General features: G+C 32.5%; 1 protein-coding gene across 4 annotated transcripts; it reads right to left on the reverse strand.

Moving 5' to 3' along the window:
• Positions 1-1,393: 1,393 nt before the first annotated feature.
• On the reverse strand, positions 1,394-12,263 carry LOC133788479 (phototropin-1). Of its 4 annotated transcripts, XM_062225976.1 has the most exons (27): positions 12,229-12,263; positions 11,996-12,098; positions 11,832-11,905; positions 11,287-11,338; positions 9,019-9,799; positions 8,689-8,871; positions 7,371-7,462; positions 6,524-6,806; positions 6,186-6,432; positions 6,005-6,075; positions 5,666-5,772; positions 5,408-5,457; positions 5,212-5,316; positions 4,979-5,038; positions 4,815-4,904; positions 4,301-4,377; positions 4,039-4,123; positions 3,858-3,938; positions 3,332-3,435; positions 3,203-3,252; positions 3,010-3,116; positions 2,803-2,925; positions 2,594-2,645; positions 2,374-2,486; positions 2,139-2,279; positions 1,930-2,037; positions 1,394-1,804 (listed from the first exon to the last, which is right to left on the reverse strand). In XM_062225976.1, the coding sequence occupies exons 5-26, from the start codon at positions 9,795-9,797 to the stop codon at positions 1,933-1,935; spliced, it is 3,105 nt and encodes a 1,034-aa protein (XP_062081960.1). In that variant the 5' UTR covers positions 9,798-9,799; positions 11,287-11,338; positions 11,832-11,905; positions 11,996-12,098; positions 12,229-12,263; the 3' UTR covers positions 1,394-1,804; positions 1,930-1,932. The 4 variants fall into 4 exon arrangements, with proteins under 4 accessions (XP_062081960.1, XP_062081958.1, XP_062081959.1 ...); XM_062225974.1 differs by lacking the exon at positions 12,229-12,263 and having other exon boundaries at positions 11,996-12,208; XM_062225975.1 differs by lacking the exons at positions 11,287-11,338; positions 12,229-12,263 and having other exon boundaries at positions 11,996-12,208.
• Positions 12,264-13,556: the final 1,293 nt, after the last annotated feature.

Raw genomic sequence — 13,556 nt, forward strand, 5'->3', positions numbered from 1 at the left:
CAAGATTTTAGATTAATCAATAATAGATAAGCTCAAACATAGTCAATTTTTTTAAGAAAAAAACAAGTAGATTTGATAGTCTCATATTCAAATCCAAATCTTTAATCTCATTCAAAATTTATGAACATCAAACTAAAAAAATCATATTCAAACTCATATTCAAAATTTACGAACTATTACCACTACCATATCGTACCCCCTGATTTTTACCCCCCGACTTATTACCACTATCTTATCGTGCCCCCTGAATTTACCCCCCCCCCCCCGAACTCAAATTCATTTTAGATTTACAAACAAAAATTTCTAAACAAGATCCAAAAAACACACAAACAAACTCGGGCAAGATTTAAGATTAATCAATAATAGATAAGCTCAAACATAGTCAATTTTTTTAAGAAAAAAAACAAGCATATTTGATAGTCTCATATTCAAATCCAAATCCTTAATCTCATTCAAAATTTATGAACATCAAACTAAAAAAAATCATATTCAAACTCAAAAATTGTTGCCGTCTCATTGTAGTAGGTGACAAACCCATATCAATGTTGCCGTTGAGATTCTGCCATTGTAAAGGAACAAAGCTCGGTGGCACCGTTCAAAAGCCCTCACTTTTTCCTCTATGCCGTCGTTGGACCAAATCTGCCAGTCATCATTGGCGCTAGCTCGATCACTCACCAACCTCCACCAATTGTCGACCATGTGTAAGGATGTTGGCCATGGCCATGCGCGAAATGTGCAAACTGTACTCTCTGCACTCCCTAGGGCCAACTGGTAAGAGAAGAATGGGAAGAAGAAAGAAAGGAAGGAGAGAGAAAGAGTTTTAATTAATATTTTTTAAAATTTAATTTTAATTATTAAATGATAAAATTAGAAGGTATTTTAGTTATATATTAAAAATAATTTGACTAAAATCGGGTCCAAAATACTCTTTTGATCTATTTAGAAAAACACATAATATGAATTATCATTTAATAAAACACAAAGTCCATTGATAAAACATAAGAGCTAAATTGCTATTTACCCATAAATTCATAAAAATAAATAATATTTTGCTCATGTTTAAAATAATTTGAACAATTTCTTTTTTTAAAGTTTAAATTGGAATTTAAGCGCCGCCCAAATTGTATATAAATAGTTGAAGTGTTTATTAGCCTACTAAAAGAATTTAATAACATCTTCATCAAACAAAAAAAAAAGAATTTAATAACAAGCACAAGTACTCCTCGTAATTTCCAATTAAGTTGGCATATTGAGGAGTGGACTCGTTAATCAACCCGATGTGTATCAACTGGTTTTTCGGGAAAATGCATTAAAGTTGGTATTTATATAAGATAAAAATATTAAGCTAATATTGTATTGATTGCAGGAGAGAAAATCCAATTTAGAAGAAACAAAACAAACCCCACACTCGAGCAGATACCATATTAATATAAATAAATTTCCAAAGTTGCAACAAAATAATACAGATTACAAAACAAACTTGGTGGCGGTCATTAAAGACAAAAAAGATTAGCCTCAATTTCCTAGTACAAACTAATAAAAAGCTTCCACCTACATGCTTAGCAAAGAAAAATAAACCAAGTTACATGATTTACTGCATGTCCCTTATTAACAAACCAAATTACATGATTTACTAGTACTCAAACCAAATTACATGATTTACTCAAATTCCTAGTACTCAAACCAAATTACATGATTTACTGCATGTCCCTTATTAACAAAGAAGAATCCAAAAAAGAGGAGCATCATCTTATTTTGATTTTCCAACAAATGCAGCTCCTGCCAATTAAACCTGCTCAATCACCTGAATTAGATGAAATAGAAGGAAGAAATGTTAAGCCAAATAATGCAACCTCGATCATTTATTCATATATATATTTAGGTAAAATGAGTTTTTTTTTTTTTAAAAAAAAAAAAAAAACCCCTTACCCATTAAAAAACATTGTTTTGTAGATCCTCTAACTGAGGATCCACTACTTTCTCTCCCTTTTCAGTTTCAGTGGTCTCGAAGAGAGGAGCCTCAAGCTTTGGAGGGTTCTGCAAATAAATCAGTAGTTTGTAAATTTTTTGTTTCATTATTATACTATTTTTTTTTTTTTAAAAAAAGAAAAAATAAAATGATGTTGTGTTTTTGGTACCATGCAGCGAACTAGAGCCCAGTTGATACCCCGGAAGAAAGGATGTCGTTTAATTTCATTAGCACCTTCCCTTGAACCCAATCTGTTCTTGGGATCTCTATGCAGCAACCTGTACATCAATTGTTTTGCTTGCAGACTTACCTGAAAATTACAATATATAATATCATGACTCGTGCCTTGTGTTGTGTTCAATCAGAATAATATATATTATAAAAGAAAAATAAACTATACATACCGGTATACTGCCTGGGAATTTGAGATCTTTGTGAAGAATATTGGCGAAGGTCTTTTGTCTTGTCTTTCCTCTGAATGGTGTGTATCCATAAAGCATTTCATATAGAAGAATGCCTGAAGAACAAAATTAAAAAAGTTCTCGTAATATAAGAAAAAAAGTCATAAATGAAACGATAACTAATATTAAGTTGCAATGAGATTTTTTTAGATCAGAAAATTACCTAGAGCCCACCAGTCAACTGCACTCGTATGACCAGCCCCAGTTATAATTTCCTGCAAGAAATTAGAAAATACATAGGATCATTATAATGAAGTGCTAGTATTTATATACACTGTGAACTGTAACATTTGTTTATATGTATATTTATGCACATATATGTACATAAAAGTGAAAATTAAAATAAGAAGAGAAAATATTTGAGTATCAAACCGGAGCTATGTATTCTTCAGTGCCAACAAAGGAATTTGATGCTCGCATTGGTTCGGCCATGAAGATTGGCTTTTGTTGATTTTTATGTGACTTTTTCTTATCAGATGTTTCTTGAACTAAGAGCTGAACAGAGAAACAAATATATGACGATTAAAACCAACCTCACAAAACACACAACTATATATAGCAATGAACAACCATAAATACCTGCGGTTTGCAAGATGTCAAACAGGACAAATCGAAATCAGTCAGGGCAACATGTCCACTACCCTGGATTAGAACATTTTCAGGCTTCAAATCCCTGTAGATTATCCCTGAAAGGAAACAAAAGCAAATAATTAACATTCAAAAAATTTAAACAAGGTAGTAATATACACGTCTTTTTTGTTTATAAGCTTACCTTGGCAGTGTAGGTACTCCAAGGCAATTATTACTTCAGCAGCATAAAATCTACAAAATCATTTTAAGAAGTTTATGTCAGTTGATATCACCATTGTTTAACAAGTCATAATCAATAATTTGTTTTTACCTGACAGCATCTTCTTTAATGACCTTTGTGGGTTGCCTATCCAAAAGCATGAAGAGTTCTCCTCCGGGGCAATAGTCAGTTATCAGACAAATATGAGTTTTGGTCTGCAAAGTTATAAATGTGAAAAGATTGAGAAGAAAATATATGAAATTGAAAATACAAGTATGTGACCATTTATAAATTTGCTTCTTAGAAGTGACCTATGTAAAGGTTTTGACAATGACTGTGAAAAATGTATATACTCTCTTATTGAATGAATGAATCAATATACAGAGGTATATATAGTGATTACATCAGAAGAGAAGTAGATCTAACTAACTAACAGAATTGCAGCTAACACTAACATAAATAACTAACTGCTAGCTGTACAAAAACAGAATATACAAATATGTACATCAAGTATAACCAGTCTTAACAACCTATACAAAAAGTCATGCATGAAAGCAAAAAAGTAAGAGCATGAAGTAAGAAATGAACTCAAATTCAGTGATCAGTTTGTTTCTAACAAGTTGTAAATACCAATTACCTGAAATGAAGCATATAATGCTGGAAGAAAAGGGTGATCCAACATGTCAAGAATTTCTCTCTCTGCACAAGCTCTATGCACCTGTAAAAATGAAATGATTATTCTACTCAGCACCCTTTAAAGTAAACCACATTACAAAACCAATTGTAAGCATGTAGAAAAACACAATCAAATTCGATACCTTGTTACGGTTAAGCATAACACCCTTATCCATAGCTTTCATGGCAAAAAACTGACCAGTTCCACACAATTCTACCAAATGAACACTGCCAAGCCAGTTTAAAAATCAGATCAGTGTTTAAAAATGGCGGGGTTGGACATTCATAAAACGAACCCTCTCAGTAAGATAACCACCATGGTTTTGGCTCAGCTTTCATGTTCCAAAATTTAACCACTATTTCCTCATAAAGCTTAGTCAAAATGATACAAGAAAAGAAACCGACCTGCCAGTATCACCAGATCCCAAGGGCTTTATAGGCTTAAAATGCTTCAATCCTATCTGCTCTCCTTCACCTAGAATCTGCAAATAAAATATTAGAGTTACATAAGCAAACATGGTAAAAAAGAGACGTTTGGTGTTAATTAAAAGCAACTATCAAATTGTAATACTTGCAGACCAAAAGCAAGGAATACTTGATCATCAACTGTAAATCCTAATCATATGTTCTGAACTGATAAGAAAAAAGTAGTATATCTATTCTGAATTGATACATAAAGTAAGCCTGTATATCCTAATATTGAAATAGACAACAAAATAAAATAACTAATGGGAGATGACTGTTCTTTCAAGTTTAATTACTTAGAAATCAATCATATTTAGGCGTGTTTGAAAAGTAAATGATTCTGGAAAGCAGCTAATTCGTCTCTCAACTAATCCAGTTAATAGTTTGCGCATTACATTACTAAACAATAAAAAGGTATTGGCCTTTACAACATAAAATCTTATAAGACCATTACCTTTTGGAAAGCTTGCCACGAAGGACTATCTTTTCTATGAGGCTTTGGTTGAACCAACTTTGAGTGGTTTAGCCATAGATCTTCAGGTTTCTGCAGTTGGTAAAAACTACTTAAAATTTTACCCTTCTGAACATTTTAGTAGAAGATGATTAAGGAGACTATACCATGTTGGCATCTGGAAGTTCTCTCACTGCATCATCAACATTTTCTGCAGTTTCTTTGATCTGGAAAGTACATATTAAGTAAATCACTAAACAAGTATAAATTACCAAGTTGTAATAGCCAATATATAAAATTGTCACTACAAAATAATGTAATCAGAACCACAAGAAATTGTGAAAGCATAAATAGAGAGCAGAAATGATTATAGTAAAGAGTGTAAGAGAGTTCAGCTGACCAGTTTTTCGCCCTCTTCTGCAGTTTGTTCTGGAATACAGTTTCGAAGCGGCTCAACATGCTGACTACCATCTAGTTGCACTCCAATAAAATACTGTACTTCTCCCTGTTGAAAATGTAAACTAGCTTTGTTAATTTACTTTCCTTTCTTCTTTTTCTTCATAGTAATTTGACTAAAGCATGAAGCTAGTTAGTACCTTCTGATCACGCATAGGCTGCAGATGGAACAGGTTCCAGAACTTTTTGCCTGGTTTAAGCACAAAGGACAAAATGATTATGCATGAGGGAAAAATAATTATATCATAGCAAACCATACTTCTGTTCTTGTACAATCATTACATAGTTTCATCTTTCACTTTAAAGACAATAAGTTTGAGTTTGAATAATCAGCCTATCTAGTTGATTTTTTTATTTCCCCATATCATAGTACTGAGAAATTGAGAGAAAAACCATACCAGTTTTGGTATAGTTAATGAGTTGCACAGTAACATCTTTTTGGTTGTCAATTGCGTCTCTTATTTTTCTCACTGTTGCCGGATCGGTTTCAGGTCCTTGTAAAAACCTACAAATTCACAGGAAGAAAGAACTCAACTTCCCAACATCTATAGTTTCCCGTCCACAACTATGCGTTACAAATTTTTTTGACACAACTGGGGATGTCATGTCATTTTGGCCATTGAAGTAGTAAGCCAACAGTTTTTCTACTTTAGTATCAAAACTTCTAAGAAAATAGTTAACAACCTGAAATAACTAATTATTCCACTATGTGAACTTTGAGGCTCATTAGTCATTACCTGCAATTTCTTCCCAAGATTTCTTCTCTGCTGTACTCTGTAAGCTCCAAGAAGCTATCAGAAGCGAAAATCTAAAAAAGAGAGTGAATTATAGACAGCTTAAGATGAGAAAAAAGAGAAAAAGAAGACAATGGTAACAATGATCTGATAAATAAACATGGTTTGAGTGGAAAAATCTTACAATGGGATTATCAGGCAGCCTTGGATCAGTAATGACAAAGTTTTTCTCTATACGTTCGAGGGTGGTAGCAAGATCAATACCCTTTCTCATTTCCTTCTGCCTTTTCTTTACTTCAACATCCAAAGGCCCATCTGTATCCTCATCATCATCATCATCATCATCCTCATCACTCTCAACATTATCCACCACAACAATATTATCATCCTCAAGATTGTCATTATCAGATTGACTCTTCCTAATAAGCCTCCTGATGAATAAAGTATAGATATTATAACACATGAAAACATAACACATATGAGTCAATACATTAAATTCAAGTGATAATCATAGTTAGATACCCCATGAAAGAGCGGCGGTTAGATTTTTTCTGCTTCTTTTCAGGGAGTTCGCTGATGCGCTGCATCATTATTCTAGAGCCACCATGTGAATTCCTCCTTGGTGGAGCTACACTCTCTGACTTTCTTCTTGACAAAGCTTGGGGATCTGTTTTTTCCTGTTCTTTAATACCTCCTCCAGATTTTCTTCTGAAGGGACGGTTCATCGATTCGCTGAGTGCTCGCGGTCTCTTCACTGCTTGTACTAGCTCGCTAACTGAGCTGCTTGCCATATCTTTCTGACGAGCTGCATTAATCACAAGACAAGACTGCTTATCAGTTACCTCAACTAGCTTTACTATTATGTATTGTATCAGTACTACTTAAACTATAGTTGTTTCTTTCAATTTTAATGAAAACAGTACTTATGTGATCAAGGTTCAAGATTGACAAGTGTTAACAAAACGGTAATGAATCTATGATACCAATGATTCTCCAAATTAGTCATCTTCTAATTCCCTTCACTACTTATTGTCTTTTGTATCAAATTCGTGTTATGATTTTTGCTCTGTCTTAATGTTATGGAAAGGACAAAGGTGCTTAGTTTAATATAATGTATGCATAAATAATATACAAACTAAAAAAGATGGTGCAATTGTAATTAGATTCAATGAAATGCACTTTTTAAGTACTGTAAATTAGTAAATGCAGTCTCAGAACTCTTGCAACTATATGCACTTAATTTTTCACATGTCATATTCATTCATGTTTTACTTCAGTTCACATATGCTATAAAGCTAAATAATTAAGAACTCAGTCTCTGACCAACTTAGTGTAGTCCATTCTTATATCTGGGAAATAATAATAATACCATCGTAACGAATCAAAGATTCTGGTAATCCATTTGGACGGACTGTTTTCTCCTTGGACCCCTCTGTATGCTTACTCACTTCGACTTGCATCCTGCCCAATCACATTTATATATATTTATATATATCAAATGAAATTAAGAGAGAAACAGAACAGTATTCGCTATCTATGTCAGCCCCTCATCACTGTTGATGAAGAATCAGACGGTATTTAATTAGGACAGATCAGGCAAAAATAAAAGGCCCACTTTGCATCAATATCACGGTAGTGCTGACTCTGGCCGACATTATTAGATTTAAATTCAAAGGCTTTGTTACATTTTTGAAGAGATATATATCATATTATATATAATGGGTGAGTGAGACTTATAAAAGGCTGCTCCAATTTTTTGGTCCCATGTGTAACACATCACATGTGCTGTAGTGCTTTACGACATATTCTATATTAAGACCTTGATATATAAATATATATTAGATAAGAATAAGATAGTGAATCATATTCACTGTTTTTCTCATGTAGTGAATCATTGTCATAATTGTAATACTAGTATCACTCAAGATAGTTTCTACACAATTACGTTCATTAAAAAATGTCTCATTCAGCATTTACTACCCATCCACATATATAGAGAACAACAGCAACAAGATGCTTTTCTTCAGAGAAAAAAAAAACAACAAGAAGAAGATGTGACAAATATTTTCATATCACAAGATTATTCTTTCAAATTGCTAAATACAAATACAAATATTATCATTATATGCTTTGTTTTTTTTTCAAGACAATTAATTGAAGTGATTATTAGTTGTGTAGTGTTAAAATTTCTTCCATTGAATATTGCTTATGTATACATCTCCATTTTATATATTTACCCATATATATGTCAGAATTTTATAATAAGGGAATCTTTGTTAAAAATATATGGGGAGAAATTAAATCCAAGTTCAGGCTTTGTCCACAGTATACATTATGATAGCTTTAATTACTATAGATTAATTCCATATATATTATGTTATATATATACCTTAGCGAGTATTAAAAAAGACAATTTTTTTTTAAATATAATTATTACTGGATTGAGTAAATACTTTTCTACACTCCCAGTTTCAGGACCTGTTAGACACGTGGCTATAATGGCATAGAAACATCTGTGCAGTGCAGAGCATGATCGTCTACACAACCATCCAAATCAACCCACGTGAGGTCCACGACAAACATACACATACACGTACAGCACCAATCAAATTTGAGTACTTAATTTTACTCCGACTGTAAATTGCAAATATTTTGTTTTTAAAAAAATAAAAAATAAAAAAACTAACCCAATAAATTTGAGAATTTTGCCAGTCTCATCCTTAATGGGTGCAATCGTCAATAAATTCCAAAATGGGGTCCCGTCTTTCTTGTAATTCAACAGCCGCCCACAATAACTGGATCCTGCTTGCAATGATTCTCTAATCTTTGCCAACTCTTCCGGGTCAGTACCCGACCCTTGTAAGAACCGGCTGGACCCACACAGTATTTATATGGATTAAACAAGTAATTAACTTAATATTAAATAATTGATCTGACCGGTATTACAGTTAGGAAAAAGGTTTAATAAGTGTTTAACTTTAAATAATAACTGTGTTTATTTTTTCTTTCTTACGTACCAGTTTCTGCCAATAACCTCTTTGGAAGTGTAACCCGTCATCTTGAAGAACCCGGCACTCGCATACAGAATCGGGTAATCGGGTTTGGTAGCATCCGAGACCACGAAAGTTTGCTGAAACGCCGAGAGCGCGTCCTTTAGATCCTCAGACACTCTCGGGAAACCTCTCTCCTTCCCGCCGGCTCCTCCGTCGTCGGAAGATTCACCGGAGGTCCGAACTGAGTTGTTGGAGCTCCGACGAGAGCTCCCCTTGATTATGTTACTGTTAGCCGGCTCATCCCCTCCGGATGTCCTCACGGCAACTCCCTGCGGCTTCCCGGTCTCGGAGTCGGTCTTCAGCACCAGGCCCCACTCGGCGGCTCTCTGTGCTGCAACTGTTCCGACTTCCTTATTGGAGCTCTCTGATTTGTCATTAAGGATGGCCGAGAATGTCCGTTGGATGATCGGAGCTACCGCAGTCGTAGTCGGTGGAGAAGGAGAAGGAGAAGGTTGTAAATTCGGTGAGGGCGGAGCCGCCGGGTCCTTGAGGGCCATCCATGAGGTAATTATGTCGTCGCCTTGGGCGGGCTTGGAGGAGGCGAGCTTGGGTACTGGGTCGGGTTCCGGAGTAGCCTCCCAGCTCTGCCATGAGGATTGGGGCCGGAACGGCGGGTTGGAGGGGCGGGTGGAGGCGGCGGAGAAGCTGGATGGATTGAATACCTCTAACGAACCCCGGGAGTCTCTTGGTAATGGTGGTACATTGACTGGTTTGGAGTTGGATGAAGTATCTGAGTTTTCCATCTCTACACGAGCATTAAGACCAATCACAATTAAGCATTTTAAAACTATAAACTACAAAAGAAGATAAATAGGGATTTTATCTAAAACCGTAGATCATTTTATATATGTCTACTTTTTGGTGCATGGGATTCAATGGTGTGGTCCATCCACAAATTGGAAGCATAATTTCATATGTAGATATATATATATAACCGTATAAGTATTATTGTATTCATTTTCATTTTTTTTTAAAAAAGAAAGTATTATTGTATTATTAATTTATTATTGTACATATTTGCTCCTAAACGAGCGGCTTATAATTGAACACCTTCATAAATAATGCTAAAACACTTTGGAATTGACCACTACTAATTGATCAAGGAGATCAACACTTATACTATACTACTTATATAAGATTCCAAATATTGTGTTTACATATATCTAACAATATATAGGTAAGCATAATTAATATTTTGGTATATATATATATATGACGTACGACGATGGTGATAACATATTTTGGTGGGACAGATTTGTGAACTGGATTTTTGGGATTTTAGAGGGTGATGTTTTGGGGGTAAGGATGGGGGTTGAGCAAGAAAAGCTATCTTTCATTGCATGAATAGTCGCTTTACAGAGTGTTTGGTTTATTTTGTGTTTTTGGTGTTATATATTAGCTAGACGTCCCTAAGTGCATTTTTGGGTTTTAAAACGATTTTCAGGACAAGGGGAGTCCCGGGAAACTAGAACATGATCACTAGAGACTAGAGAGGGTGTTTTTGACAATTCATGTTAGATTGTAGGTTGATAGATACGTGACACTTTTTCACTACCTCAAACTCTCGAGGATATTATTGTCCATGAATCGAGAGGGACAACTTATTAAGTGGCTGAAAGTGATAAGGAAAATGACCTACTAAATTATCAAAACATTAAAAGTAATTGTGGAAAACTTCTTTTTTTTTTCTTTTTTCTGTGTACCAAAAACTAAGACAAGGTCCATTTTCTTCGCTTAATAGTACACATATTGCAACAACTTTATGTACGATGATTTTTCTTTATTTTTGGAAACTTTTTATGTGAGTGAAAAGAGAAGAGAGAAAGCAATATTACTGCAAATATATATCATTTCTATGACGTATATTAAAGCAAATTTGATATATATGCCTGGAAAACTGTTCAAAAAAGAATTGTGCATGAGACATATATCTATGTGACAAAAATGATATATATATATATAAAGCATAAAAAAAATGAAAGATAGAAAAGAAGACACGACAGTAGGAGAACAAAATTATAAATCCATCAGTTTTTGTACTTCTAGTCTTTGGAAACTTTGTCGATTTCAAGCTTGGATGTATGAGAAATCCAATCGTGTTGTATATAGTAGTTAAACAAATAATGACTGCTTTCGAAGAAAGGAAAAAAGAAAGGAGGTAATGAATTTAATATCAAGTATGAAAAAAAAGAACCTAAATTTGAAAACATATACAGAAAGAAAAATACGTACCTCTACTGAAATAGCTAGTTAGACTTTTTTCTTTTGGTTTCAGAGACTCAAACTACTCGACAAAATAATTCAGTGAGAGCAGTGAGTATGTCAGAGACATAGATATATGAATATATTTATAAGAAAAACATCAGCAAAGAGATCAGTGTCGATCAACTCAGAGATTATTATTGTCGATCATGGAGAAAAATAAAGAGAAGCGACGAGAAAATCAGAATCAGAGAACCTTTTTATAAATAGAAAGAGAGAATTATTGTCCAAAAGGGTACTTTTCTTTTTAATTTAAATTTACTACATTTATTTTTTCTGAGAAAATAAAATAATAATATTGCCGATAAGGGTTTGGCTTCCCATCCCTGTACACCAAAGACTTCACATGCCTCTCGCACATATTCCCAACCTCAATAATTATAACTCAGAAAACAAAAAACAAACAGAGCTTGTATATATGTACATATATATATATATATGTATAGAATATGTCAAACATATCTAGTATATAGTACCAGTACTACTGACTATATAAATAATTGTATATATATTACCTTGTCAGTGTAGTGTAATGATGAATATTTGATCTTCTTATTCTTTCATGTTTTATCCCGCAGAATTTTACAGACTGGAAATTGGTTGGCATCAACAAACAAAAAAACAGAGAGAGACTGTGAAATCCAGAAATGGATGGGATTTTAGAGAATTATCTGATTACCACATTTGGAGTTGCAAGCTCTGTCGACCGATCGATCGATGCTTTTGCTCTATAATTCTTTAGTATGTCGCCGTGTCTCACTACGGATCAGCCAGCAATGAATCTATATACGATAAAACCAACATATATGTATATATATATATAACAACAGACATAGAAGAATGGAATGAACGAAAATCAACATGGAAAAAATAATAATAAAGCTAAGATTATTATGGAAGCAAACTTATTACATCATCTTGAAACTAGCAAAATAAAGCATGGTCACTTCGGAATACACAGTATGAGACCACGTAGAGTGTTTTGGCTTTATGTTGGAAGTGAGATGATATAATGTTCACCACAAATTATTGTTATTATTATTATCTGATAATTTACACAAGCATGGAATAATAATATTATTTGAATTATGGTTGTAATCAATGATCAGAAGGGTTTTCACATCATTGTCTAATTAATTTAAAGGGAAGATGACTTTACGGGTGTGGATGTATATTAGGTCAAGCCCTACCATGGAATTGGGTTAGAAAACTAGCTTTTTCTGGTCCATGGCATGGAAGTTGAGCACTCATTAGCTAGATTAGGACATTTACCAATTTATCACAAAAGCTTTTAGTGTAAAAGTAAATTATTTGATGTTGTTTTTTAGTTTAAAATTTAGTGTTCATATGTTAATTTAAAGAATTGGTATTTTATATGTTTTTGTTTATAATTTTAATAAAAATTGGTCGACTGTTTTTTTTAATATATATATATATATAATAGAATGAATTATAATTCTATAGTATATATAAATATTTATATCAATAATCTCTACATATATAACATCTAAAAATAACGTTGACATATATATATATATATATTTACATGGCTACATGACATATATATAAAATACAATAATATTTAAAAAGAAATTAATAATAGAAAAGTCATAGTGTAGACAGTAATATATATATGCATAAACTATTTTTAGTTTCTAATATATCTCACAATGTCCTGTGGTGAATTTGATCAAGAAAAAGAGCTTCAATCACTTGATAAAAAATAAACTATCATATGAGTTAATTATATAAAATATCATAAAATATCTTAAAAATATTCTATTTTAATTAATTAATTAATTTTTATTTATATTTATGTTTGTTCTAGTTTTTGAATTTGGCATTAACAATAAAAAATTATATATTATATATTTAATATAATATTAAGTTTAATTAAATTTTATTTAAGTTATAAAATGTATGATTTTATTATTTTTAAATAATTACCATTGTAAAATATCTCAAAAATATCTTATTTTAATTTGTTTAATTATTTATTTATTTAATTTTATTTAAGTTTAAGTCATGTTTACAATTTACCGTTAAATATAAAAATATTCTGTTAAAGTTAATAGAAAAAAATAAAAATCTGTTAAAACTAATAATTTCCGTTATCTACACACTTTTTATATAGAAGAGATATTATATATGGTAATTCTAGTTTTAAAATTAAATATATTTTTTAATTTTCTTTTTATAAAAAATATTCAATATTAAAAAATTCTAAATTAAATCTATGA

This window comes from Humulus lupulus, chromosome 7 (genome assembly GCF_963169125.1).
Source record: "Humulus lupulus chromosome 7, drHumLupu1.1, whole genome shotgun sequence".
NCBI lineage: Eukaryota > Viridiplantae > Streptophyta > Magnoliopsida > Rosales > Cannabaceae > Humulus > Humulus lupulus.

Excerpts from the sequence above, each read along its gene's own strand:
- LOC133788479 (XM_062225976.1), bottom strand. The coding sequence starts at position 9,797 with ATGGAAAACTCAGATACTTCATCCAACTCCAAACCAGTCAATGTACCA. Across the intron at positions 8,872-9,018 it reads GAGGTTATTGGCAGAAACTG|CCGGTTCTTACAAGGGTCGG; the intron begins GTACGTAAGAAA and ends GTGTGGGTCCAG. Across the intron at positions 4,905-4,978 it reads AACTTCCAGATGCCAACATG|AAACCTGAAGATCTATGGCT; the intron begins GTATAGTCTCCT and ends TACCAACTGCAG.